This window comes from Microcebus murinus, chromosome 9 (assembly GCF_040939455.1).
Source record: "Microcebus murinus isolate Inina chromosome 9, M.murinus_Inina_mat1.0, whole genome shotgun sequence".
Taxonomy (NCBI): Eukaryota; Metazoa; Chordata; class Mammalia; order Primates; family Cheirogaleidae; genus Microcebus; species Microcebus murinus.
In genome coordinates, this window is record NC_134112.1 from 60,460,231 (window position 1) to 60,484,706 (window position 24,476).

At 34.9% G+C, this 24,476-nt stretch overlaps 1 protein-coding gene across 3 annotated transcripts in view; it reads right to left on the reverse strand.

The window, feature by feature from the left end:
- Positions 1-24,476, reverse strand: part of RELN (reelin) — a 457,647-nt gene that overhangs the window by 305,546 nt on the left and 127,625 nt on the right. For all 3 annotated transcript variants that reach the window (XM_012747047.2, XM_012747038.2, XM_076006499.1), the window contains exon 3: positions 19,762-19,897. In XM_012747047.2, coding sequence (XP_012602501.2) covers positions 19,762-19,897 — 136 coding nt within the window. The remainder of the gene's footprint in view (positions 1-19,761; positions 19,898-24,476) is intronic.

Sequence of the window (24,476 nt, forward strand, 5' to 3'; positions counted from 1 at the left end):
TTAACCACACAGCCCACGCTGAGAGAATCTTCTTCCACTTGAGGAAAGGAAAAGGAAGAACTCAGAGGATTTTGTTTTGCAACTTGGATATCAGCTCAGCCACAGTAAAATAAAGTACCAAGTGAATCCCTCAAGCCACTGAATCCAAGCCTTAGTTCCTAGAAGGCATTTCTGGACCCACCCTGTGCCAGAAGGAAACATGCTGCCTTTAAGGGAAGGTCCTGTTCTGGCAGGATTCACCACCTGCTGACTAAATAGCCCTTGGGCTTTCAGTCAAGACTGGGCTGGCTACAGATGTGACCTGGTGCTGGTGGCCACAAGGGAGTGCCCATGTCATTGCTCCCCAATGCCAGCACAGATAGTGATGGAAGAGAGTGAGAGATTCTGCCTGGTAATCCAGGGAATTCTCTTGTATCTTATCTAACTTTACCAAGATGCTACCCTTGGTAAGTTTAGATAAGTCTATAAAAATCACAGTTTTACTGGACTTAGGGTATCCCCAGTGCTAATATGGCTGCAGTAACCAAAGACTTAGATCACAGCACTCAATTCCCTTTGAATATTTGGAAAGCCTTCTCAAGAAGGATGGGTTCAAATAAGCCCAGTCTGTGATGATTTAAATGAATACCTAACTTTTCAATGCTCAGACATCAATAAACATCTGTAAGCATCACGAACATGCAGGAAAACATGACTTCACTAAACAAACTTAATAAGGTGCCAACGACCAATCCTGGTGTGATGGAGATAGGTGACTTTTCAGAAAAAGAATTCAAAATAACTGTCCTAAAGAAGCTCGGTGAACTTCAAGATAACACACAGAAGGTGTTCAGAAGCCTATCAGAGAAATAGGCAAAGAGATTGAAATAATTTTTTAAAAAATCAAGCAGAAATTCTAGAGCTTAAGAATTCAATTGATAAACTGAGAAATGCATCAGAGCCTCTCAACAGTAGAACTGACCAAGGAGAAGAAAGAATTACTGAGCTTGAAGACAGGCTATTAGAAAATACACGATCAAAAGATAAAAAAGAATAAAAGAATGAAACATGCCTACAAGATCTATAAAATAGCTTAAAAGGGCAAATCTGAGAGTTATTGGCCTTAAAGGGGAGTCAAGATTGGGCTAAAACTTTATTCAAAGAAATAATAACAGGGAAATTTCCAAACCTAGAGACAGATATCAATATTCAGATATAAGAAGGTCATAGAACATCAAGCAGAGTTAACCTAAACAAGACTACCTCAATGCATTTAATAATAAAGCTCCCAAAGGTTGTGGATAAAGAAAAGGTCCTAAAGGAAGCAAGAAAAAAGAAAAAAAAAAAAAACAGATAAAAGAAAAAAAAAAACAACAGTCTGCTGCCAATATGTCTGGCAGCAGACTTCTTAGAAACCATATAGGCCAAGAGAGAGAGACATAATATAGTGAAAGTGCTGAAGGAAAAGAACCTTAACCAGAATCTTATATTCTACAAAAATATCTTTCAAACATTAAGGAGAAATAAATACTTTTCCTCCAGACAAACAAAAGCTGGGGTTTTCATCAACACCAGACCTGTCCTACTTGAAATGCTAAAAGGAGTCCTTCAATCTGAAAGACAAGGATGTTCATGAAAAATAAAAAACCCTCTGCAGGTATACAAGTAATTGGTAACAGTAAGGACACAAACACAGAATATTCTATCACTGTAATTGTGTATAAACTACTTATATCTTGAGTAGGAAGACTAAAAGACAAACTTACCAAAAATAACTACAATGATTTTTTGAGAGATAGATAGTATAAAAAGATATGGATGGAAACAACAAAAAGTTAAAAAGCAAGGGGAAAGGATAGAGTTAAAGGGTAGAATTTCTGTTATATTTCTCTTTGCTTGTTTGTAAGAAGAGTTGTCATATGTTTAAAATAATTGGTAATTAAATGTTTTTGTAGGCCTCATGATAACCTCTAATCAAAAAATGTACAACAGATACACAAAAAATAAAAAGCAAGAAATTAAAACTCACTACCAGAGAAAAATCACTTTTAAAAAAGGAAAACAGGAAGGAAGAAAGAAAAAGAGGACCACAAAACAACTAGAAGTCAAATAACAACATAGTAGTAATAAGTCCTTACTAGTCAGTAACAACACTGAATGTAAATGGACTACACTCTCCAATCAAAAGACATAGAGTGGAGTGGTGGAATGGATAAAAAGCAAGAGCCAAGTATATGTTGTCTTCAAGAAACCTACTTCACCTATAAGACAGACACAGACCAAAGATAAACGGATGGAAAAAAATATTCTATGTAAACGGAAACCAAGAAAAAGCAGGAGTAGCCATACTGCTATCAGATAAAATAGAAATCAATACAAAAATTATAAAAAGGGAGAAAGAAGGTCATTATATACTGATAAAGTGGTCAATTCACTAAGAGAATATAACAATTCTAAATATATATGCATTCAACACTGGAACACCCAGATATAAAGCAAATATTATCAGAGCTAAAGAGAGAAACAGACTCCAACACAATAATTGTTGGAGACCTCAACACTCCACTTTCAGCATTGGACAGATCATATAGACAGAAAGTCAGCAAAGAAATACTGGACTTAATCTACATTATAAACCAAATGGACCTAATAGATATTTACAGAACATTTCATCCAACAGCTGTAGAATACATGTTGTTCTCCTCAGCTCATGAATCATTCTCAAGGATAGATCATATGTTAGGTCATATGATCTTAAAACAAGTCTTAAGTAACTCCAAAAACCTAAAATTTTACCAAGTATTTTGTCTGACCACAATGGAATAAAATTAGAAATTAATAATGAGATGAACACTGGAAAATATACAAACACATAGAAATTAAACAATATGCTCCTGAATGATCAGTGGGTTAATGAAGAGATTAATAAAGAACTTTAAAAATTGTTTCAAAACAAATGAAAATGAAAGCACAACATATCAAAACCTGTGGGATACAGAAAAAAGAAGTAATAAGAGGAAAATTTATAGCAATAAGCGCCTATATCAAAAAAGTAGAAAAGCTTCAAATAAACAACCTACCCATACACCTCAAAGAACTTGAAAAACAAGAGCAAACCAAACCCAAAATTAGTACCAGGAAACAGAAATAATACAGATCAGAGCAGAAATAAATGAAATTGAAACAAATAAACACAAAAAAACCAACAAAACAAAATGTCACTAGTTTGAAAAGATAAATAAAATTGACACACCATTATCTAGACTAAGAAAAAAGAGAAAAGATCCAAATAAATAAAATCAAAGAGACCATTACAACTGATACTGCAGAAATCCAAAGGATCATTACACACTACTATGAGCAACTACATGCCAATAAATTGGAAAACCTAGAAGAAATGGATAAATTCCTAGACATATACAACTTACCATGATTGAACCAGAAAGAAATCCAAAACCTGAATAAACCAATAATAAGTAATCAGATAGAAGCAGTAAGAAAATTTCACCCATCAAAGAAAAGCCCAGGACCCAATAGCTTCACTGCTAATTTCTACCAAGCATTCAACTACTAACACCAATCCTCCTCAAACTATTCCAAAATATCGAGGAGGGAATACTCCCAAACTTGATATATGAGGCTTATATCATCCTAATACCAAAACTAGAAAAAGACACAGCAAAAAAAAAAAAAAAAAGAAAAGAAAAGAAAAAGAAAACGTAGGCCAGTATCTCTGATAACATAGATAGTTCATAGACAAAAGTCCTCAATAAAATATTAGCCAACCAAATTCAACAATACATTCAAAAGATTATTGTGATCAAGTAGGATTCATCCCAGGGACACAAGGATGGTTCAACATATGCAAATCAATCAATGTGATACATCATATTAATAGAACAAATGAACAAAAACCATATGATCATTTCACTTGATGCCGAAAAAGCATTTGATAAAATTCAACATCCTCTTCATAATAAAAATTCTCAAAAACTGAGTACAGAAGGAACTTACATCAATATCATAAAAACCATATATTACTGACCCACAACTAGTATCATACTGAAGGGGAAAAAATGAAAGCTTTTTCTCTAAGATCTGGAACAAGACAGGATGCCCACTTTCACTGTTGTTATTCAACACAGAACTGGAAGTTCTAGGTAAAGAAATCGGATGAGAAAAAGAAATAAAAAGCATCGAAATTGGAAAGGAAGAAGTCAAATTACCCTTGTTTGCAGATGATATGGATCTTATATAGAAACATAAAGCCTCCACAACTATCATAACTGATAAACAAATTCAGTAAAGTTGCAGGACATAGAATCAACATACAAAAATCAGTAGCATTTCTGTATGCCAATAGCAAACAATCTGAAAAAGAAACCAAGAAATAAATCCCATTTAAATAGCTATAAATAAAATACAATACCTAGGAATAAACTTAACCAAAGAAATGAAAGATCTCTATAATGAAAACTATAAAACAATAATGAAACAAATTAAAGAGGACACAAAAAATGGAGAGATATTCCATGCTCATGGATTGGAAGAATCAATATTATTGAAATGTCCATACTACCCAAAGCAGTCTACAGATTCAATGCAATCCCCATCAAAATACCAATGACATTCTTCATAGAAAGAGAAAAAAATAATCCTAAAATTTATATGAAGCCACAAAAGACCCAGAATAGCCAAAGCCATCCTGAGCAAAAAGAACAAAAATGGAAGATTCATATTACCTGACTTCAAATTATACTACAGAGCTGTAGTAACCCAAACAGCATGGTAATGGCATAAAAACAGACACAGGGACCAATGGAACTGACTAGAGAACCCAGAAATAAATCCATACACCTATAGTGAACTTATCTATGAGAAAGGTGCCAAGAACATTCAGTGTAGGAAAGGATAATCTCTTCAGTGGTGCTGGGAAAATTGGATAACCATATGCAGAAGAATGAAACTGGATCCCTATCTCCCACCATATACAAAACTCAAATCAAAATAGATTAAATACTTAAATCTAAAACCTAAAAAACTATGAAATATTAAAAGAAAGCATTGGGGAAATGCTTCAGGACATTGGTTTGGGCAAGGATTTCTAGTGTATTACCCCAAAAGCACAGGCAACCAAAGCAAAATTGGACAAATGGGATCACATTAAGCTAAAAAACTTCTGCACAGCAAAGGAAACAATCAACAAAGTGAAGAGACCACCCATAGAATGGCAGAAAATATTTGCAAACTACCCATCTGACAAGGGATTAATAACTAGAATATATAAGGAGATACAACAACTTGATAGAAAAAAAATCAGATAATCTGATTAAAAAATAGACAAATGATCTAAATAGACATTTCTCAAAAGAAGATACACAAATGGCCAACAGGTATATAAAAATGCTCAACATCATTAGTCATCAGAGAAACGCAAATCAAGACTACAATGAGATACCATCTCACCCCAGTTAAAATGGCTTTTATCAAAAAGGCAATAAAAAATGCTGGTGAGAATGTAGAGAAAGAGGAATCCTCATTAAATGTTGGTGAGAATGTAAAGTAGTACAAACACTATGGAGAACAGTATGAATGAAGGTTGCTCAAAAAATAGAAAATAGAACTACCATATGACCCAGCAATCCCACTTACAGGTATATATCCAAAGGCAGGCAATTTAGTATATTGAAAAGATATCTACATTCTTATGTTTATTGCAGCACTATTCACAATAACCAGGATCTGGAATCAATCTTAGTGTGCACCAATGGATGAGTGGTTAAAGAAATTGTAGTATGAATAGACAATGGACTATCATATTCTGCCATTTGCAACAACATGGATGGAACTGGAGAACATTAAGTGAAATAAGCCAAGCATAGAAAGACAAATCTTGCTGTTCTCACTCATATATGGGAACTAAATATTAAAATCAATTGATCTCATGGAGACAGAGAGTAGAATGATGGTTACCGGAGGCTGGGAAGGGTCAGGGGGAGTGGAGGATAAAGTGGGGATGGTACCCATTAAGCATCTCCACTTTACTGAAATTCAACAATGGAACAGAAAATATTGCAAAATGAGAGATAATTCTTTCTTAATTAAAGTGATATCTAAGCAATTAGAATAGCAATAAGGAAACTGACATTTATTTAACCTATGAATTATCACATATTATTATACAGAACTATTACTGCTTAAAGTTGAAAAGTTACCTACCATTACTCTTTGTGATGCTGTCCCCAGTACAAAAATCAAAATACGGTTTTATGCATATGTCTTAGCATTTCATTTTATCAGGCTGACTTCATAGTCAATCCTAATATCAAAATAATATACATTCAGAATTAGGAGTATTCAAAGAGCATTAGCTACAAGGTTTTTTTTGTTTTGTTTTGTTTTTAATGAGACATAGTCTTGCTCTGTTGCCTGGGCTAGAGTGCCATGATATCAGCCTAGCTCACAGCAACCTTAAACTCCTGGGCTCAAGTGATCTTTCTGCCTCAGCCTCCCGAGTACCTGGGACTACAGGCATGCGCCACCATGCCCAGCTAATTTTTTCTATATAGTTTTAGTTGTGTAGCTACTTTCTTTCTATTTTTAGTAGAGATGGGTCTTGCTCTTGCTCAGGCTGGTCTTGAACTCCTAAGCTCGAACGATCCTCCCGCCTCGGCCTCCCAGAGTGCTAGGATTACAGGTGTGAGCCACCACGCCTGGCCAGCTACAAGGTTTTTTAAATCCTAAAATTGTATAACAGTGAACACTGGGAACAAACAAAGTCCACAAACAAAAGATTGATTAAATATATTATAGTACATCCACATAATAGAATGAGTCAGATGTTGTTGTAGATGTATATTTATTAGGAAAACATTCATAGTCTAATTCTAGGTTTTAAAAAAGCTACATAAGAAAATAGAATGTATAGTAGAGCCCCAATTTTGTAAAAACTAAAATTGAACACATATATATGTTTAAAGAAATATACTCCAAAATACTATTCTTATTCTGGGACAGCATAAATATGAATGTGTATGTACGCATGTGTCAGTGTGAAAGTGTGTATCTATGTATATATAGGGATTTCCTTAGCTATTTTTTTAATATATAAGAAGCATTGCTTTCATAATCAGAAAGTAAAATGATTTTAAAACTCATTTAAAAAGAAGTATTATTTACTGTCAAGTTTCAATGTGAAAAACAAAGTCTGTTTGAAGTCTGTATTAGTTTACTGTCACTCTTTAAATTTATAATTCTAAATTTAGATATTTTGCATTTTGACTCAAAGGTGAAATACAGAAACAAACAAATGAACTTGACACTTTCACATACACACAAGTTAGAAAGACACAATGTCTGAAACAAACAGTTGGTAGGGGGGGAAAGTATATATTTCAGATACAACCCTTAAATTACAAACTTAATTTAAAAAAACTTGATTGGGAGTTACCAAAGTACAATACAATGTTGAAATTACAATGTTGAAATACTCTGAGAGAAAACTCCAGTTCCCTTTGATCTTTGAAGAGGTCATTTCCTCACGCTCCAAATGAGCCATTCAGAAATCTTCCTTTACTATTTACTTGTATAGAATATCTAATTGTACATCTGAGATCCATTGTATGAAATAAAGAAACCTGTGTTTTAAAAGCAAAATATAAAATTTAAAAATTAAGAATGATTTTCCCTTCACTGAACATTTAGTGCAGTTATTTATATTCTCAGTTTCTTTTAATAAGTTTCTATTTTTCCTTAAGTACGTCAACATTGCTTTAACACCTAATATCCAAGATCTTTACACAGAAATGAACTTTAAGCTCTTTCTCCTATTTAGAAGTTCTGGTGTCATAAGGATAATATAGATTTAACTGTTTGTTTACAAGATATACAATACAAAAGTCTATAAAACTATCCATTTCAACATATTTTCAAAAAATTTCTCCAGCATAGCATTATAAATGAAAATGTCTAAGAAATAGGAAAATTCTCATTTTAGTGCTTTAGAATTAAATATTACCATTTAAAATTCCCTAAGATATATTTATTTAGATTTCTTTGTCAAAGTATAAAAATGGTAATGGCATTTCATTTTAACATCAGAAAATAATGAATACCATAGTTGGTATGATATTTAAAAGGCTTCATATTTTCACCTAATATGATTGTAGGTATACTTTTCTGTTCCATCTTTCCCTCCCACACATGAAATCATTCCATGGCAAATCCCTTAAATTCCTCTTTTGAAGTTAAAAATTAATTTCCATGGTTACTCTTCTATAATCCTCCACCTTTTAAAAATGCAAAATATGCTTATACTTTATGAGAAATCAGATGAAATCCTAAATACCCTATGTATGTGCAATGCTTTTAAAAAGAAAAAAAACACATTCATTCTTTTAAAAAAAATCAAGAAGTCTGATTCTGTAATTAATATGAACAAGGTAACAATTTGCTTTTAAGTGTCCATTGAAAATGTTAACTCAGTGTTAAATTATAAAGAATTTCCATGGAAATACACAAGACATCCACACTGATTCTAAATGAAATTCATTATGAGCAGCTCTATTATACTGAATGGCAAATGAATTCTTAATAATGAGACACTTGATGTGTTATCCAGAACTGGGGTTGACAAGAAACCACTTAGCTTCACTTTCTAATAATATTATAGCAAGTAACTGATAAAGCACATATATTTTTCAACTTGAAAGGAAAACTTTAAAGAAAAGAATGTTTAACAAACCTTTTTATTATTATTAATTTTTCCTTGGAAATTAAAGTTTTTTCTTTGTAAAAAAAAAAATTGTATCAGTAGTTTGAACAATGCCAAACATTTTTAATATAGTATGTTTCCTGTATAGATTTGTCTAAGGTTCTGCTCTTTTGTAAGCTCATCTTGCCCTTACCATCAGAAGTCCATCACAACAGATGCTAGAATACTTAAAAACCTATCACTATACACTCTTCCAGCACACCACAGACTAGGAAAATGAAGGTGGTTTACGGGTGTCCTTGTCTCACTTTATCCACCTCTTCGTTGTTGATGTGTAGGCTTTAATGTGCATCCTTGCACCTCTCCTTCGGCAGGAAGCCTGTCTCCGGGGATCACTTGCAGAAAATAGGACATTGAGTCCATAATTAAAGTAATCTCTTTCCAGGCAGATGCTGCAGTTGGCTCTGTTATCACATATTACAAAAGGCATCTTGAGGGTTATAAAATGTGCAGCAAATAGCTTTGGAGATGAGAAACAGCAATTTTTCATCTAATTTTGATCCATAGACATGTAAGTACTGTATTGCTACTTCTTGGTTTTAAGCCAAATAACTATTATGGTACTGAGATGAGCCAGGCAGTAACCAAAATTAAAGAATACTTTAGCTTTTATCCTCAAAGTGAGAAAAGCTCTTCTGTAACCATCTTTGCACTTAGCAAATAAGGATGCCATCTCAAATCTGAGCATTAATGCCTGCAGGCGGATTTAGAAGAAAGGCTTATGTAGCTTAGCTTTACAGCCATACTTTCAATATATTTGCTTAAGTTAAAACCAGGGGTTGATTAAGGGACCTACCATCTTAGCTCCTTTGCAACTACAGTGTACATTTTTAATTAGAAGTCTTTTCACTGTTTATCTTTCCTGTAAAATTTAGGACATTGCTCTTTGAACTATATGTCATCCCTGCTAACTAAAATGCTGGTGTTACTCATAATCCCTTCTATAAATACTAATAGTGGAAATAAATGGAGGAGATTTAACTAACACATTCTTGTTTCCGGCTTAGGACTTGTCAACGTGGGTAACCAAAATCTGACTTTAATAATGTGAGGTGCTAAAATGGAGATGGAAATAATTAATTTTGTTTATTTCTCAGTGCTAAATAAGATGATTTATCAATATGTGATGATATCATGTTAAAGAGATTATCTCATAATTCCAGAAAATATGTGGTTTCAATTTTTTTATTTCCTCATATTTAAAAAAAAATTTTCTAACAATAAAGTTTTACATGGACTTGGCTTTTCAATTTAAAAATATTGTTAATAATATTTACCTTTAAATTTTATGTTAGTATAAATAGCATTCAAAAACACAAAAATCTAAGTTAACTTAATAAACAATAGAAACATTTGCATTCTAGCATATTTAAGTCTTCAGAGTTAATATTGAAGAGAAATTTATGTAATGTTGCTTGAACTATTAGGGAAAAACTAACTGCAAATCAAAATTTTTAATTATTGATAAAGTTTTGGTAAATGACCAAATTGATATTTGTGAAGCATCTAAGATATTAAAATATAAAGTCAGTGCATGCCTGAGGTATAAATAGCAGAGTATAAACCCTAATTCTCTAACATAATCTTCTGGCATATTCATATATTCATGCGTTTTTTCACTGATGCTCGTACACATTCATTCATCTATTCAACAAATAACTCTTAAAGAATGTCTTTGTCTAAACAATTTTATAATACTACCTGCAATTGAAATATTAATATTAAAAATATTCAGTATTCTGAATATTTTCTGAGTATTAAAAATACTCAGTATTCTGCCACTTCAAAGGCAGTTTTCAATTTTGCATGTTTCTTTCAGCTTTGTCTATATGTAAGTTATTTTGTTCTTAGGTAATTATAATTTTATCCTTAATACAATTAAGTTTTACTTACTTTGTCTGATATTAATATAGTGACACCAACTTACCAAGTTATTAGCACTTGCCTGCTGTCCTTTCCCATCTGTTTACTTTCACCGTTTTTGTGCCATTATGTTTAGTTTTGTCTCTTGGAAGCAGTACATTGCTGGATTTTTGAAACTGCATTCTAAAAGTCAGTGTTTCAACTGGTGAATTTAATCTGTTTACATTTATTGTAATTACTGATTTATTTAGATTACTAGTATTATATTACATTTTATATTTCTATGATTTTAAAATTTGTTTTTTTTCCTTTCTTTGGAGGGATTAATATAACATTCTTGAATCCTTTCCTCATCACCCTCATAATTTGGAACTTATAATGTTATTTCTGTTCTTTACATTTATGTCTTTACCAATCATCCTTAACTAAACTTACAACCTTCTTGCAAAAGAATTTGAAGACATTAGAAAACCTTAATACTGATTCTTCCTTCTCCCATATTATATACAAATGTTGCTTAGAATTTTACTTATACATTGCTTTTAAATTCTATCCTAGTTTATGGTATATATTTTATATGTAAATTAATTTGCATATTCAATGCTTAGAGTTTCTAAGATACTAATTTCTTTGCTCATCATTAATTATTGTATCACATCATAATTTCTTGTATCCTACAACTTTTACCTTTCTTTCCAGTTTTTCTTTTTACAAAAATTTGCTTTAACATGGTCTGTGTACATTTTGATTTTGGTAAAAATATCAAACTTTATTTTTAAAAAAAATTTTTGTTTTCACACTTGATTTGGCTTGAGACATGCCTTGGCCCAAGGTAGCCAATGAGCAGCACTATGCTCTGAGCACTGTAAGAGATGGTAACCAGAGGCAATTCTCACCTGTCATACTTGGCTTACCACTGCCCATAAAGACCACAGAAATCGCTGCAGTGGCAAATACAGCTAAAATGAACAATAAGGTAACCAGTTCTTTACACGGTCTTGCTTGTTGAGGTTAGAAGTTATGATGGTTCAAGTTCACATGATAATTTCAAAACCTTAGTTTTGCTTTACTCTTTCTATATGTCCTTTGAAGTGCATGGTTACCTTCTGTAAATATTAAGGTAAGATTAGAGGAAAAGATAATTCAACAGATTCTTTAAACCCATGCTATACAATAAAACTTTCAGTAAGGATGGAAATGTTCTACATTTGTGCTGTCCAATAAAATAGTCATTAGCCCTATATGACTACTGAGAACTTGAAATGTGGCTGGTATAACTGAGGAACTGAATTTTTTATTTTATTAAATTTTAATTAAACTTCAATAGCCACACATGGCTTGTAGCTACCATGTTGGAAAGAACAGCTCTAAACAAATTTTACAGTGTGTGTGTGTGTGTGCATGTGTATGCATATTTCTGTGCTATGATTTGAATGTATCAAAGTTCATTTGTTGGAAACGTAATCCTTAATGCAGCAGTGTTGAGAGGTGGGACCTTTTAAAAAGGTGATTAAGTCATGAGGACTCTGCCCTCAAGAACGGATTAATGCCATTATTGCGGGAATGGGTTAGGCAACTTGGCAATGTGTTCCTGAAAGAAGGATGAGTTTGGCCTCCTTCCACTCTTGGGCATGCATGTTTTGCCATGTGACGCCTTCTGCCATTGTGTTATAACACAACAAGAAGGCCCTCACTAGATGTGGCCCTGTGATCTTGGACTTCCCAGTCTCCAGAACCTTGAGACAAATGAACTTCTATTGTTTATAAATTATCCAGTGTCAGGTGTTCGGTAATAGCAGCACAAAATGAACTAAGATGACGTGTACATGTGTATACACACATGAGAGTGTGTGTGTGTGTGTGTACGTAATATGTATATGTCCAAATAAGTCATAGAGGACAAAGTAAATTCTTTAAAAAATTCTTATCTGGAAGAAACAATCAAAATTGTATTTCATGCTTGTAATAATGCCTTAATATTCAAAGATTTACTAAAATTAGACCTTCCTAATATGCTGCTGCTAGTATATATTATCCAAGTGACTATATTGGCAAACCATGGAGTTATTGCTGCCATGAGAAAAACTTATTCGCCTATTTCTCAGACATCTTTGTCATCACTATTTGACTATGTGGGCAGTTTGGAAAAATGAAATTTCACACTTAGGGCTTCTAAAAGTGGTTTAATCAATTCTAGTAATGGAAAAATAACCCAAATCTCTGCCCATACCTCATTCAGAAAATTTCTATTTGGTTTAGGGAACTTCTAATAATTGTAACACATAAAGCTTTTATATTTATTGACTTTGGTCTTTTTGCTCTCACAAATGTTCCATGTGGTTTTTCAAATAAGAAGTGCCAAGTACACTAGTAATCCCATCTAGACCACAAGGCTCTGTAATAAGGAGCATTTTGTGGATTCCAAACTTGAGTCCATTTACTTGAGTGCCCTCCTTGAATTCTCACACCATTACATGAAAGAAAAAGAAGAAGGTAAGAGGTGGTTTTGTCATAGGACTGGTTTTTTTTTTTTTTTTTGCTTCTAGAGTCAACATTAGGGAAAACCTAACATTTCTGTCTAAAAAGAAACAAAAAGCAGAGATTTTGAAAAAGAACAAATTTATTAATGCAACTATTCAGGCCCATCCTGGGAACCTGGTTAAAATTATTTTATTACTAGAAAGTTTTCCACTGTAAAGTAGTCCAACTTCTCTGATGGCCTTATCATTTTGGTGCAAAGAAATCTCCTAGTGAGGACTCCAGTAGATTGCCCTAATATAACTGGTGCTGTTTACACTGTGACTTCCTAGAAGGAGGAGACACAGGAAAGGAGAAAAGAGAGAAGGGGAAATGAAGAGAGCAGTTTAGCCTTTTGAATATGTTAAATTAAAATATATATACTGTTTAATAAAAATAATTTCTTCAAGCCTTCTTGGAGATTTATGGACATATTATCTCAACCACACTCCCTAAAATTAAAAATAAATTCCCAGGAAGCATTTTGACCTCATTTCCCAAAGTGTTGATCTATAAGAACACATATTAGTCCCTGAACTTACACTGCCTCCTTGTCTAAGTCTAATTGGTTATTTAACTTTGATGGAAAGCAGAGACCTAAGAGGAAGTGAGAACTATCAGTTAGACTCCTAGTTATTTACCTTTAAGGATAGATAATATTTTTTTTATCCTGCCATTCAGAGGTACATTTTTGAGCAGCCCTGAAATAATTGTCTCAAGTTGGGAAATGTTTGTTAAAAAAAACACTAGACCATCAGAAAAAAATAATAGACTTACTATTTAAGAGATAGATGAAATTCCACCTCTGGAAAATAGCACATCTGGTTTTATCTAACAGTGTGGATATAATCATTTCAGGCTTACATGAGAAGTAATTTATTTTTGTAGTAAGCTATGTATAATCCAGAAAGTAAAAATAACATTTGCATGTATCAGTTATTAGTATCCTTATGTATAGGTGTGAATGTACCCCCAATAAACATACTCATGGGTGAGTCCCCAGTTTTACTTCAAATGTTTAAGTAACGAGGCAAATACCTCTGTGATGTTTCTTTTTGACAGACAGAAGTGGGCAACCACACTATCTTTTCTAAAGAATCCCCCAGATGGACTGGAATGGCTCTCATCAAAAATTAAAGGCATCTGAGATACACTCAAAACAGCACTTCAAATCTCTCGCTCTGTATCATTTTGAGTCTGAAGGGGTTCAGAAACTGCTTGTGTCTTCAATTTTTAAAATGATTTTTTCTTCTTCTTGTTTAGTGTACTTCAAGAAAACGATCCCTCTAGGAGACACTTCCTTTAAAACATCAAATGTTCAGACACAGTCCTCCTGCGTTCCTCTTTGCTAACCTGGGTCCATTCTTTGTCAATGCTCCATATCTTAAACAGAATACTGCTTGGTTCATTCTGTTTTCAGTTTTGAGGAAATTCACATAAGGTTAAATAATCACTAATATAGGCACAAATCTGATCCTCTTTAATGTTCAATTTTTACTCTAATATTATGACAGTATCTCTGTCCAGTTAAACCTAAATTTGTGATGAATTTTGCTGCTAATTCGCAATTCCCTATAAGAAGTACCCTTGTGACAAGGGATAGCATAAAATCAACATCCAAAGAATGGACCTACATTATACATATCAAGATCAAACTCATGTTTGACACCTTAGAACACTATGTTCTCCACATTTCAGAATTTTATAGTGGTGCCTTTCAATATTCAAATGAATCAGATATTATTATATGCCATATAGAGACAGATTTCAAAATGTAGATAGAAAACATATGTTGGCCACTTGAAAAAGCAAACTCTATTTAATTTTCATTGTATCAATATCGTGTGTATTTAACCACAACAAAATAGACAAGTCATCATTCATTCTAAGGACAACTGTAGTGACGTGGCAAAAATCACCTGCTCTGAAACCAGATTGTGTCACTCACTAGGTAAGTTACCTTAAGCAAGTTATTTAATATCTCTGCCCTTCAATTCCCTTCATCTGTAAATTGAGATAATAGCATTACCTACTTTACACAATCACTGTGAGAATTAAATAGATTAAGAGAGGTAAACTATTTAGAACAGTGGCTGGAACAATATAAATTTTCAAAACCATTGTTAATATTGTAGGTGCTACTTTACAACTTCCTTTCCCTGGTAGTTTCTCACTTTTAGAGTTAGATGGCTTAGAGAATTCCTTACTTTGGTCTTTTGATACCTCCTTTCTTTCTCCCCTTCTTCTCTCCTTCCCTCCTTCCCCCATCCCCCTTTGTCCCTCTCCCCTCCTCCTCTTCCTCTTCCTTTATCCTTGTCCCTCCCTCCCTGGCTCTCTCCCCTCCTTGGGAAATTTTAGGGGAAGGGGATTTATATCCAAGAAGTTTAGATAATTAAGTACTTTTTTAACTTGAGGTTTACTAGTCACTGAAGACTTCAATCAAATATAAAAGTAAAGACAAACTTTACTTCCATAAGATGTGGATACTAAGCAAATCTTAAAGCAAATTTATAACTTAAAACATAAAAGTTATCAACAAGTGTCATAAAAATCATGATAAAAACAACTCTAGCCCATTTTCTACATCTGTTCGAGTACAGCCAGCATTTTATCCTCATGGCATCTCTCCTCTATGTCTCTCACTTGATTACTTGTAACAAGGAAGTCAGTAAACAGACAGCTGAAATGACTATGTGACTAAGTGGGTTACCAATAAAACATGATTTACTCAGACAGCATGCCACTTACTCTTCACTGGGAAAGGCACACACAACATATGTATGTCTTTAACTTCAGTTCAAATGTTCCATAATTCTTGGTATAGGATTTTTTTAAAGGGGATTTTAAATAGGTAATTGGGTTTTAAAAATCAGCATTTGCATCATACATTAACTTACTAATATGAGATTATATAATACAATTGGGTGTAGCGTCAATTCTATGGCCAGCCTTAGGAAAATCATGTACATGGGTGAATGACAAACGTTAGTTGCTAGACTTTTTTCAAATACAACACACCATCGACCGTAATATATAAAGAAGTAAAGCAAATTCTGCCAAGTATAACTGTAGGATGTCGTCAAATGTAAAATGCAACCCTACTTCTGAGATCCCATAATGTAAAAAAGAAAATCTGTATCTTAGAATCAATGAAGTATAATATTATCATTAGCTATTAAAAAATATTTACTGAGAGCCTTTTATTGCCTATATAGTTCAGTGTTAGGAACTGTTAGGTATATAAAAACTACTATACATAGTCCTTGACCTTGGAGGATTTAAAAATCTAATTAGAAAAAGAAAATAATTATGTTAAAAATTAAATAACAATATGAATTAATTAATGACATTAAAAAGTTATACTGAATATATCACAAAAGCATATAAGCATGGCTGAAGTTTAATTTCTAAGAAATAATCCTTCCCTCCCTTAAAAAGTGAACAATTTAACTTACAAGGTTAATAAGAAAAGAGACTCATGGTAAATTTACTTTCAAATGCTATAGGTTTTTGTGTGATTTGTTTTTCTTTAATACTTAAAATTAACGTTAAATATTAGCAATCCCCTTCAAGTATTGCTGGACACTTACTAATTACAAAACTAACTCTTATATGTCACTCTACTCAACACACAATAAATACTGAGTAGGAATAAAGGTAGGAAATTGCAAGACTCTAGTTGAGAATCTTTTAAATAAATTGTTTCAGTGGTCCATGTTCAATCTTCACTTTTCCTGTACTCTCTCACAAACTGATTAGAAAAAGAGATCAACAAAAGCATTTTGCCAAGGTAGGAAGCAGCTTAACATTCAACATTGTCATGGCTTACAATAAATACTTAAATCTGTTTGTCAAGAGTGTTAAAAAGGGGAAATTTTATCAGCAAAATTTTATTGGGAAATGCAAGTGAGGGTGTGTAAACTTCTTTGCAGTGAGGAAAAATCACTTCTGACCAAATTGCATTTTTCTGACCAACTACTAAGAAAACACTGGAGTTAAGACTCAAAATATTTAAGTTATTCCTGAGGAAAAAAAATTTCATATCACAGAAACAGTGAGATCATAAGCCATCAAATATCATTTTTAAACAGATTTAACTAAACACTTATCTCTATTTGGAAAGAGGCAGTTCTATATTGCTGACATAGATTTACTTTGTGTTTTATCTTTCAAGAAAGTCGTTCTTATTTTAAATTAAGTAGTTATATATGGCAAGAATATTTAAATTATTTTTGCAAGTGCCAATATGAGTAAAAGAAAATATGAAAAAAAAAAAACAGTGAGGCGTCACTATTAAACTAACTACAGGAATGACAACACTGAACACCATATAATGCAGGGGACATTTTCCCTGATATCTGTGTATATGAGACACTGTACAGGTGTCCTCAAACTTTTTAAACAGGGGGCCAGTTCACTGTCCCTCAGACCATTGGAGGGCCAGACTATAGTTTAAAAAAACTATGAACAAATTCTTATGCACACTGCATCTATCTTATTTTGAAGTAAAAAAAAACCAAATGGGCAAAAACACCCGCATGTGGCCCGCGAGTCGTAGTTTGAGGACACCTGGGTATCAAATATGGGAGATTCAAAATGAAATAAGAATTTGTCCCTGTCCAATCTAACCTAACTGAAAAGGCCAGAAATTGAATCAAGTATAGTAAAATATAATCAGCACAATAATTGAGTAACAAGCAAAATGTGACAATGCATATCCCTTTTGTTGTTGATACCATGGCAGGTTTTACAGAAGAGTTGGTATTTTAAACAGGTATTGAAGAATAGGTAAGATTTTAACATTGGGATTGATACAAAAAAGCATTCCAGGCCAAGGGAAATGCATGGAGAAAGAAAGAAAGTCACAGCATGGTTGGGAGGCCCTGCAGTTCATGCTTTACCAGGAGGCGTGTGCCACAGTGGGTAAGAGAGAAGACAAACAGCAATATTGGGAAAGGCCTTCAAACCCATGCCAAAGGCCTGGTCTTCAAAAGGGAGTTTTAGGCTTAGCCAAGTTTTGACACATCAAGGTAGTACCTTCAGAAGATTAACTGGACAACAAATACATAAGATGGAGTAGAGGAAAAGTAGGCTGGAGGTGAGCAGATTAATTACAAAGCTACTACAATCATCTTAGCAAGAGATACTGGAAAGAAAAGGTATAAAAAACTTTCTGAGGGAGAAAATGACGGGATTAAATGTCAACCAGCTCTATGGATGAAGTTGGCAGCCTGGGTAACCCAGAGGATGGGCAGAAAGAATATATAATCAGTGATGTGAGAGCCATAAAAACCCCTGGCACTGAACTGTGTGCTATCCAGAGGGAAGAAAAGGCAGTGGTAAATTCTGGAGTACACAGGCTATATAGGATTTTGTTGCCTGAGCAGGAGGTTGGAAGAGAAAATCATTCAGGATGCCTTCCAGCTCCGTTTTGCTTTACTGCCCATAGAACAGTTGTTTCTGAACTGCCTTAGACATTCTACTATTGGCCGAACATTTAGCAAGTGCTTCCTGTGTGCCGGGGACTGTTCTAGACAGCTGTGGCAAATTAGTGAACAAAACAGAAAAAATTCTTGCCTTCGAGAAGCTTGCATTTTAGTGAGAAGAAACAAATGATTAATGATGCATGTAATTAAATAAGTGAAGGATATCAAGTGTTAGAAGTAAAAAAAAAAAAAGTTGTGAAAAAGAGCTGAATAAGAAGGATGAGGAATGGTGAGCCTGGAGCAGGAGTAGGGTATAGTCTATATTGAGAGACAGATGTCACAAGTCACAGCTTGTGGCCATAGTGCAGTGTTTATCTAAGGATGCTGTTGAGGGCATCGCTAGTGATGGGCATCGCTACATTCCCCAGTTTCCTCTTAACGATGCACATGAGACCGTCATTAGGCTTCTACAAGCACCCGACTTCTGGCCACCATGAATCTCCTAACCAATCGCACTTCCCAATTGGCACTAATGGCCGGAATGCTCAAAACTAAATTGTGGTCTTCTTTCAAAAAGTGGATGGAGCCTTATAGCATTTTTTGTACCTGCTTTCATCTTATTTTCTGAACACTCATTTTCCAATTACCCTGAATTATTTGTATTTTTTAAATTGACAGATAATAATTATAGATATATTTATGGAATACAATGGGATGTTTTGATGTATGTTTACAGTGTGGAATGATTAAAACAAGCAAATTAACATATCCATCACTTCACATACTTACCATTTTTTTAATGAAAATGTTTAAAGTTTGAAATATATAATACATTATTATTAACTAGAGTTACCATGCTGTGCAATAGATCTCTAAACTTGTTTCTCCTAACTGAAATCTGGTACCCTCTGAACAACTTCCCTCCATTCTCCACACCCTGCCCCCCCACCAATTCACTTATTTTTATCTGCTTGTGTTTTTGTCAGCTAAAATCCAACTCAGAACTTTGGAAGTATAAATAAATATGCAAAAACAAGTTATTTAAAAAAAGCAGTTTTGATCTTTTTTGATACCAAAATTAGTGGCTTTAATTAAGGTCAAACCTGTGAAAATAATACATTTAAGCAGTTGCTCTATATGTAACCCCATGAGAGGTTGTAAGTATTTGCCTTCTGTACGTGTCACAGACGCTTGGGTACTTACATGAAATTCACACAGCCTGTGCCTGCAGGGGGAGCGATCCAGACGAAGCTGAGGTTGGTTGTGGGCAGGTGACTCACGTGAGAGGCCACCACACTGCACATAAACTGGTTACCAAACTGGTGGTCTGACATGATCCCTGAGAGACAGAAAGGAAGGGAAATTCTTATAAAGACAACAAAACAAAGTCCTTCCTGTCATGGCATCACAATATTTTCTGGACATTTTTTTCTTTTATGGTAAGATTCATGATGCTATTTGGCTTCCCCATAAGTTATGTAATTTTTTACTGTTTATTGCTAGAGGTAAATTAATCATTTGAAACATTACTGTTAGGGAGTGACCTACTAAAATCGCTGCCATAGTATTTGTTTTGCTTTGCATCTGTTGACTGATCTTTGCTCATCACCAAAGACCACCAGGACCAATTTGAAGTTAAACAAGGTTAGCTTTATTGGAACTATGTGCAACAAGGGAGACCAAACGCCATGGGGAACTGGGAGGCAGCTCAGTAAGAGGGCATTGGGAGGGGCGGGTTGAAATACTTAGGCTTGTGTTATGTTATTTCAGAGAGCAGGGTGGCCAGGTTTGTCCACGAATTTCTCAGTGTTAGTACTGATAGCTCTGCATCTAGGAAACCTCCCAGTACTGTTTGGGAAGTTTCAGAAAAAGGTAGTTTTGCCTCTGGATTTGGGACTATCACAAAAGTGGAGGCAATATTATCACTGAGTACCTTCATTTCTATCCAGGAGGCATTAGGAATGGAGTGATGCTAAATCTGCAATTGGTAAAAAAGCAACAGCAGTTATGTTTGCATGGAGAGTGGGATGTTGGTCATTTTCGTGGTTTGTACCACATTCTTGCTTTTGTCTGTGTTTAAGATGATTACAGAGTAGGTTGTTTTGCCTCATATCATTACAGTCATAGAGTGGCCTTGTCCAATGATTATGTTTGATAAAATTGCTTATGTTCAATGTGAGGACATAAGCAGCTCCCAGCTTGGCTATCAAGGGATGCTCTTTTTCTTTTCTATAAGGTGACCCTCTTAGATTTACCTCAGATATTAAACATGAATAAATAACTCAACAGTAAGAAAACAAACAACATAATTAAAAAATGGGCAAAACACCTAAACAGACACCTCACAAAAGATAAAACAGATGGCAAATAAACATACATGAAAAGGTGTTTAGCACCATATGTCATTAGGGAATTGAAAATTAGGACAACAGTGAGATATCACTTAAATCTATCAATGACCAAAATCCAAAACACTGATAATACCAAATACTGGTAAAAATGTGCAAACACAGGAACTTTCATTCATTGCTGATGGGAATGCAAAATGGTATAGCCTCTTTGGAAGACAGTGTGGCAGTGGCAGTTTTTTACAAAACTAAACATACTCTAACCATGCAGTCCCCAACTCCTGGACCATGGACTGGTACCAGTCTGTGGCCTGTTAGGAATCGAACCACAGAGCTCCACCTTCTCTCCTCCCTACCCACCACATCCATGGAAAAATTGTCTTCCATGAAACTGGTCTCTGGTGCCCAAAAGGTTAGGGACCCCTACTCTAACCATATAATCCAGCAACCGCACTCCTTGGTATTTACCCAAATGAATTGAAAACTTATGTCCACACTAAAACCTGCACATGGACATTCACAGCAGCTTTATTCATAATTGCCAAAATCTGGAAGCAACCAAGATGCTCTCCAGTAGGTGAATGGACAAATAAACTGCGGTACATGTAGACAATGGAATACTATTCAGCACTAAAAGGAAATGAACTATTTAATATCAAGCCAAGAAAAGACACAAGGCAAACTTAAATATGCACATTACTTAGTGAAAGAAGTAAATTGGAAAGGCTACATACAATATGATTTCAACTATATGACATTCTAGAAAAGGCAAAACTATGGAGACCATAAAAAGATGAATCCCTTCCAGGGTTTGGGCGTGGGGAGGGACGAATAGGCAGAGCACAGAGGATTTTCAGGGCAGTGAAACTAACTATTCTGTATAATACTACTAATGACATAGATATACATCATCACACAAATTTTTTAAACCCACAGAATGTACAGCACTAAGAGTAAATTTTGGGTGACAATGATATGTCACTGCAGGTTCACTGAATGTAACAAATGTGCTTCCATGGGACAGGACATTGAGAACAGGGGAGATTTCTCATGTGTGGGGACACAGGGTGTATGGGAACTCTCTGTACTTTTCACTCAATTTTGCTGGGAACCTAAAAATCCTCTAAAGAAATAAAATTTATTAATAAATATGTGCTAAAAACATTGCCAGGAATAGGAAGTTAAATTTAAAAATTCTCTCATTTACTAGCTTTGTGACCTTAGACAAATAACTTATTCTTTTTGAGTTTTCTTGTCTGTAAATGGAAATACCATGCCCTCTATTTCCTAAAGTTGTGAGAATTAAGTGACTCAATATATATGACAGCACCTAGGACAGTATCTAAAGCAGTGGGCTCTCAATAAATCTTGATTTCCTTCCTGCATCTCTAAAACAGGATCCTATTTATACTATTTCCCTATAAGGAAATTCTCAATGAATTTCTCAATGAATTCCCAATGAAATCCCTGGCATTTCATCCTATAGGTTCCAGCTGAACCATTTCCTTAACTCCAATATAGCTCTTAGCCCAAGGCATTTGGAATATTTATTTCCTTATCTTTCTCTATATCTTTTTTCTAATTTCAGCATATTATGGGGGTACAAATGTTAAGGTTACATATATTGCCCATGCCCCGCTTCCCCCTTGAGTCAGAGCTTCAAGCGTGACCATCCCCCAAACATTGCAAATCTAGTCTACTAATCCACATTTCTCTAGCACCTATCACAGAATGCACAAATACTTATTTTTGTTATATTTAGGCCTTTGATCTCATGCTTAAAAAGGTCCTCTTAAGTTCATGACTAGCCTGGGAAAAATTGCAAGACCCCACCCTATACAAAATTAAAAAAAAATATTAGCGGGGCATGGTGGCATGCACCTGTAGTCCCAGCTACTAGGGAGGCTGAGGCAGGAGGATCCCTAGAGCCCAGCAGTTTGAGGCTGCAGGTGAGCTATGGTCAAGCCTCCACACTCCAGCCTGGGTGACAGAGTGAGACACTGTCTCAAAAAAAGAAATTCTTCTCAATCCCCAAGATACAAAAAAATTCTCCTATATTTCTCTCTAATATTTTATTTTTACATTGATATATTTAATGCTTCTAAATTTTATTTTGTTATGTGGTACAAGGTCAGAATTTGAGGGTTTTTTTCCTAAATGGTTCTAGGTTCCCATCACTGTTCCCCTGGGATGTCATGATCACTCCTTACAAGTTTCTCTGCCCCTGTCTCACTCCCCATTCTACCAAAATGATTTCTCTGAATGACATATAAGATCCTGTCAATTCCCTGCTAAATCTCAAATGGCACCCCATCAGATTCCAGAGAAATGCAAACTCCTTAGCATCAGTTATAAAGTCTGGCACAGCTGACCCCTACCCACTCTCCCTGCACTCCCTCGCCACCTCTGTGAACCAGCTCTGCAGTCATTCTCAGGCACTGGTGGTTGACCCCTCCTCACCCACTCCTCTAAGCATATGTTCTCCTTTAGACACAGCAGGCCCCAGACTTCTGCTCTCCTCCCACTTATCCCTCTTCTCCGGGAGGCTAACTTTTATGTGCTTTGAAGGCAATGCAAGGCTCAATGTGGCCTGTGTTTAACACCAAACATTAACAGAATTCACTTGCTGATCTGGGGGTATAACGATACAAAGCCACATCACATATGGCCTGGCCATATCTCAGAGACCTCCCTCCCCAGTCACTGCCCCTGCCCCATGTTTGGATAGGTGTCCCCTCTACAGGTCACCACAGCAGTTCATACATCCCTCCGTCATAGCACTTGGTTGTCTCCCCAAGTAGTCTATGAGGGACTCTGTCTTTAAACTTCATATCCCAAGCACCTGTTACAATGTCTGACACAACGCAGATACTCAAGAAATATTTTTCTAAATAAATATGAGGCTAACTTTTAAAATATTTAATAAAGGGCAACAGAAGTTATAACACCTATGTTGCATTAAGTAGTGAAACTGAATCTTCTACAATGGAAAGTTGTTCAGCATAAATCATAACTGGTCTAAGCAATAGAAAAACAAGTCTATATTTTGACATATCCAAATGATGCTTTTTCTCATTCATGACAAAATTCATCAAGCCAGAGAAGCCACAAGGTTAGGGAGGATAAGGGACTCCCAGGGAAATCACAGAGTGCCAAAGGACACTCAGCAGCCATGACTCAGGCATTGCCACTTTCCTCTGGTCAGGCATAAAGCAGGGATCCAGTGTGTAGAAAATGACAAGTCTGCAGAAGTCTGCCTGGCTGAAAGGAAAACACAGTTCCATCCAGAGTCTTGTGGGAAGGGAAATGAATCAAACAAAATAACATTTCAGTATTACAGAGCCATGGTAACAGGATCCACAGGCAAACATCTCCCCATTCCTCAAAACCCCTCCTAGAAAGTGAGTCAATGTCTGGCCACATATTACTAGACAGAATTTTATAAGCAAAGTAGCTCATGCCCTAGCCTGGGTGAACATGCCATAGAAGAACATTCTTGCAACCCAACAGTCTAGCATAGTAGTTCTCCAACTTGGAGACACAGAGGCACCAGCAGAAGAGATATAATCT